Here is a 5,640-nt window from a genome sequence, read left to right on the forward strand (position 1 = left end):
ACCCACCCAAAAAAAGATCTGGACATCCAAACCTGTGGGACGACACCCTCACTGGCTCTATGTCGACGCTGAAGACCGTGACAGGGAAGAAGCCAGACACTGCCGGAGGGTCTCATTTCCACGCAACAATGCCTCCACCGCAATAACACCAGTGCTCTGCTTGGACACCAAAATGTACACAAAACAAGGAACAAACAACAATCGCCTATAACGTCCCAGGAGCGGGTGGCTTTTGATATGTCTTCTAATGTAGTTTTTTAATTATAATTGGTATTTAAATCTCTTGTTTGTGATAGTTTGTACACTAAAGCTGTAGTTTGTTTGTTCTATTTTCATATATTCCTTCAAAATTAATGTTAAGAAGGAAATTCCAGTTTTGCTCATTTGTTTCAAGTTTTTTTGGATTGGTTCAATTTTATTTTTTTACACCTTCCATGTTTAGGTTCCTGAAAGCAAGAAAGTTTGATATTGAGAAAGCAAAGCATATGTGGTCAGAAATGCTTAGATGGAGGAATGCGTGTGGGGTCGACAATATAGAGGTAAATCTAAAATTGAAACATACACCAAGAAAACAAGTGACGCTACTTACTTCACGTGACTTCTAAATTCTAATCTTGACCCTTGATACGTTAGGAATTTGACTACACTGAATTAAATGAAGTTAAGAAGTATTATCCACAATTTTACCATGGAGTGGATAAAGAGGGAAGGCCTGTCTATGTAGAACTAGTTGGAAAGGTTGATGCCAATAAACTAGTCAAAGTAACAACTCTTGACCGATACATAAAGTATCATGTGAAGGAGTTCGAGAGAAGTTTTCAGATGAGGTTTCCAGCTTGTTCCATAGCTGCAAAGAGGCACATAGACTCGTCTACAACTATTTTAGATGTGCAAGGGGTGGTATGTTTTCTTATGGCCAGGTTTGCTTTCAGTGAATCCAATTTTATGTGGTCATGGTAGTCAGTGACTTCGTTTCCATAATTCAGGGCTTAAAGAACTTCTCAAAAGATGCAAGGGAACTAATCATGCGACTGCAGAAGATTGACAATGATAACTATCCAGAGGTAGGTGATGCAATTATCCTGCTTTAATGATTTTCTAAATATTTACTATCTTCTGTTAATTAATAACCTTTTTCTCTATGTGCCCATTTGGTTTCTCTTTCAAATTGCATATGTAGCTAATTACTACTAATTCTGAATGTTTTTGCAGACATTGTGCCGCTTGTACATTATAAATGCTGGGCAGGGCTTCAAGATGTTATGGGGTACAATTAAATCATTTCTTGATCCACAGACTGCTTCGAAGATTCATGTAAGTATTGTAACTTTAACTGTATTTCTGCTTTCACTATCATTAGGGCACCTTTTTGTTCATTGATTGAACTCGTAAGTTTTACTGTGAGTAATGATTAGCTCATGTATCATCTCATCAAGGTTCTTGGAAGCAAGTACCAAAATAAGCTGCTTGAAATAATTGATGAAAGGTAATACCAAACTGTCAAACAATTATTCGTTACTTGCTAATTATGTGTTTGTACATACTGCTGTTCAGCTTCTGCCTAATTTGTTAGTATCATGTCCAGTGAACTGCCAGATTTTCTTGGAGGCAAATGCAGGTGTGAAGAGAGTGGAGGTTGCTCAAAATCAGACAAAGGTCCTTGGAAGGATCCTAACATAATAGAGGTTCCTCCTCGCACTCCTATTACTGGCTGTCCTGTTGTATATCACTAACATAATGTCTCTTCCATTTCTTATAGAGGGTCCTTAATGGTGAAGCAAATTATGGTCAACGAATTCTTGCCATATCAAGCACTGATGGGAATACAGTTTCTTATACTAAGCTTCATTCCTCAGCTGTAAGCACACGTTATTTGGATCATTTTGAATGACTAGATGTCTAGATCACCTTAAAATTTCATTACGAGCTTTATCTTGTTTTTTTGGATCAGAAAAAAACCAGTGATGCCTCAGCCGAATCTACATCTGATGTAGAAGATATTACGTCTCCTGATGCTCCACTGGATGCCATTGTGAACCCTGATTTGACCCTTCATGAGGCAAGTTTTTTTTTAGAAATGGAGGCATGCCCCCGGCCTCTGCATCATGACGATGCATGCAGCCATCTTATTAAAAAGTCTCGAAGTAGCACAAAGTCGTTAAAGTATTACAGCTCGCAAAAGGAGCGGGAAAATAAAAGGAAAGTACATGCTCAAGATCACAACCGGTATGGTAATGTAAAGGACAAGCTCCCTAGACTCCTATCCTATTATGCGATCGCCATCCGAACCGGTTGAATATAGCCCGTGCTACCATCTCCCACTGGTTGCACTCAGTAACCAAAGGCTCACTGGAGTCCATAGGAGTGAGTAAGGACCACGTACGGATCCACGCGGTAGCTCTGAAGATAACCTGCAAGAAAGTTAAAGTATGTTGTCTGTTAAAAATCATATCATTCCTGCAATTCCATATAGCCCATATGAGCGTACATATTCCAATCCGGATACGAGCCGCGGTAATAGTCTCAACCCTGGCTAACCATGTTCCAAACAACGATGCAATGTCAACTGGAGGACTAATGTTAAAGGCTATATGAATCATTCGCCAAAGCAATTTGGCAAGTGGGCACTCTAAGAATAAGTGTTGTATTGTTTCATCATGATCACAAAAAACAACAACGTGAACTACCTACCCACCGCCTTTTTATTAAATTATCTTTCGTGAGGATCACTTGCTTGTGGACGAACCACATAAAGATTTTAATACGCAAGGGAACCTTAACCTTCCAAATATGTAGCGATCCTTCATGAGGCAAGTATATATCCGTTTTGAGCGTAACCCAGTTCAAGATATTAACCAATGCTACCACTAGAAGTACGTAAGTTTTGGCTATGTGCATCGTATGATGCAGAGGCCGGGGTTATCCCCTTCTCGGAAAAAAAGCGCAAATTTTATGTTCAACTGGCAAAATATGATATAATTTATCATGTTCATTTTGTCTTTCAAGCTTCAACTACCCGAGACTAAGTTGTAGCAGTCTACTATCTGAAACTGTGATAATAAGTGGAGAAGTGCCTTTTGGGTTCCTGCGAGATTCTTAATTTGTGGCTTTCATTTTTTTCCATTATTTTTTCGTGGTCAGTATGCTTATTGATTAATGTAGCCTACTTGCAGCCAAAATCTTCAGGACATGCTTCAACTTCTGGTACTGCTCCTGTTGTAGAGGAAAGCGTCCCCACTGTTGTTGACAAGCTTGTGGATGATGTGTGCAACAGTCCAAGAGCCACTTCAGTGGCTTCTACCTCAGGTTTTTATGTATTGCTATCACTCTTAACGTTACCGTGACTTATGGCCATATTGTACAGACTAACTAGAAACATACTCACTGCATAATGAACCTTCTAGCACAGAACATTCTTTCAGGAGTAGAGTATGTTATTAAAAGAGCTCCACTATGATGGTTGATGAGCTTAACGGATTTATACTGACTAGTTTTGTTGCATGCTTCACCCAGGTTCATTCTCCTTGAGAAATATACGTATGGCATTGGGAGTGCTACGAACTCAGATTGTTACTTGTCTGACAGTTTTTATTATGAGCCTCTTTATGGTGATCCGTTCTGCCCCAAGCAGAATATCTGAAAGGTTCTCAAGACAGTCCATTGCCTGTGATCACAATTGTGGGGAATTTCCCCAAAATTTGGAGTTTAAGGTACCGTATGTGTTAAGACAGCTTCGTGAACTGGAGGAGAAGGTGGTTGTACTTGAAGCAAAACCATCTCAAATGCCACTTGAGAAAGAGGAAGTGCTCAATACAGCTGTTTGCCGTGTCGATGCATTGGAAGCTGAGCTGATTTCTACAAAGAAGGTACCTCCGGTTCAATATATCAAGTGCATATCCTTATTTTTTTGCGGGGGTAGTTTTATAACAATTGTTGAGGTTAGTGCCTGTAACATTTGACCCAATTTTATGATTTCCACGACAAGCATGAGAAACACCATCATGCATGCCTCTGACCATTCATTTTCCGTAGTATTTTCCTCTGTTAACATTTGTTTCTCTTCCTCTCATAGTATATGATTGCTCTCCATTGACCCTTGTTTCTCTTTCTCGCATGTCCAGGTGCTCTATGAGACATTGATAAGGCAGGACGAGCTGCTTGCATATATTGAAAAGCAGGACAAAAACAAATTCCCGGTATGTTCTCCCCTATTGTTTGTTCGTCCCCTTTTAAGCTCGGGAAGGGCGCGTTCTTGGTGCTTAGCCCTTCTAGTCCATACTGTGACTCCATCCATTAATTTGCAGAAGAAGAGGTTCTGCTTCTAAGTGCTGGAGTACACTCTCGACTATTTATTTTCCTTCAAGACGGGTATTCTTCTTGCCAAATTGGATGCATATATTTGTAATATGTTTGTGTGTAAAGTTCTGTAAGTGTATATCACGAATAGAAGGGCAGGCGAGCATTTTGCCACGTCTTTGATGTTCCACTGCTGAGTACTTATATTGTTGATGCCTGGAACATATTTCGAGTCCAGAAAAGCAAAGTGTACAGTACAGAGTTTATAGAAATACAAAGGGTGTAGCGTACAGAATTCGCCGTGTCCGGTTGAGAAAGACCTTTTCTTCTCGTCCATCTAATTTTGTTGTTGAGCGTTGAATTTGGTGGCCTGAAGAACACCGGCATCGATGCAGCTCCAATGTTAGTGATCGCGTTGATCCGTCGGAGTCTTGAGACGAAAGCAGCCCAACTTGAGACGGCGGCGTATGTGATTCTAGCTGGACCTGGGAGTACGTTACCTCACCTACGCCGTCCGTTGTTAGCCGTATTGTAGTGGGAATGGGACGCTGGCTCGTAAGTCGTGCCGTCGTACAGCGGCCGGTGGTGGCGTCCGTTTTGCCCGTGGGAAAAGTTGGATGCGTCTCGTCTCGAGAGAGCATCGTGTTCTTGTGCCAGTGTAGTGTACTCCCTCCCTTTGGAAATACTTGTCTTAGAAATTGTTGTATCTAGAACTAAAACACCTGAAAGTTGGAGACGTCTCTCGGACCAAATCATGAGGCAGGAAAAAACTTTGTACTGTTTCGCTTCTGTGATTATGTCATCCATCTCTTGACCTAACAAATTGGTGCAAATGAAAATACTCCTACTCTGCTAAAAAGGGGACTCTGCATGCAACTATGCAACCCAACGGCAGACACCGATCCAATACGATTCTGGTTTGACTGCATGCCTGTTTGCTATCAGCCCGCTGACGAGTGTGCGTTTCCTCGGTGCATATTCCGCCATGAGCACAGTGGATGGCCGGAGGTAGAGCCACCCGGAGCCTGTGCCCTGATTGGCCTGTCTGACGCCATACGTCCACGACGTCAATGTCGGGCGCTGAGTGGACGAGCGCATAGGAGGGCCCCGGCTCCTCCTCCTCCTGCTCAACCTCATCCATGTAGGCGAACATCTCCTCCTCTTCTATGGTGTGCTGCACTTCCATCTCCTGCCGGCGGCGGCATCTCACCTCCGCATCCGACTCCGAGCGGAGGGAATCTCGGATGGCCTTCTGATTTGCCTATAGATCCGCGTCCCCTACATCCTCCTCCGGCTCCTCCTCCTCCTCCTCAACCTCCAACTCCTCCTCCGGATCCACTGCAT

At 42.4% G+C, this 5,640-nt stretch overlaps 1 protein-coding gene across 4 annotated transcripts in view; it reads left to right on the forward strand.

Moving 5' to 3' along the window:
- The window catches only part of LOC119268708 (phosphatidylinositol/phosphatidylcholine transfer protein SFH8-like), a 7,216-nt gene extending 2,622 nt beyond the window's left edge, over nt 1-4,594 (forward strand). For 2 of the 4 annotated variants that reach the window (XM_037550404.1, XM_037550406.1), the window contains exons 3-14: nt 443-539; nt 634-900; nt 987-1,064; nt 1,213-1,314; nt 1,437-1,486; nt 1,574-1,685; nt 1,760-1,858; nt 1,952-2,059; nt 3,174-3,306; nt 3,514-3,866; nt 4,122-4,196; nt 4,305-4,594. In XM_037550404.1, coding sequence (XP_037406301.1) covers nt 443-539; nt 634-900; nt 987-1,064; nt 1,213-1,314; nt 1,437-1,486; nt 1,574-1,685; nt 1,760-1,858; nt 1,952-2,059; nt 3,174-3,306; nt 3,514-3,866; nt 4,122-4,196; nt 4,305-4,325 — 1,495 coding nt within the window. In that variant the 3' untranslated portion in view covers nt 4,326-4,594. The remainder of the gene's footprint in view (nt 1-442; nt 540-633; nt 901-986; nt 1,065-1,212; nt 1,315-1,436; nt 1,487-1,573; nt 1,686-1,759; nt 1,859-1,951; nt 2,060-3,173; nt 3,307-3,513; nt 3,867-4,121; nt 4,197-4,304) is intronic. The other 2 variants (XM_037550408.1, XM_037550407.1) reach the window with 1 other exon arrangement.
- The last annotated feature ends 1,046 nt before the right edge of the window (nt 4,595-5,640 follow it).

The sequence above is a fragment of the Triticum dicoccoides genome, chromosome 3A (assembly GCF_002162155.2).
Source record: "Triticum dicoccoides isolate Atlit2015 ecotype Zavitan chromosome 3A, WEW_v2.0, whole genome shotgun sequence".
In the NCBI taxonomy this organism is placed as follows: domain Eukaryota; kingdom Viridiplantae; phylum Streptophyta; class Magnoliopsida; order Poales; family Poaceae; genus Triticum; species Triticum dicoccoides.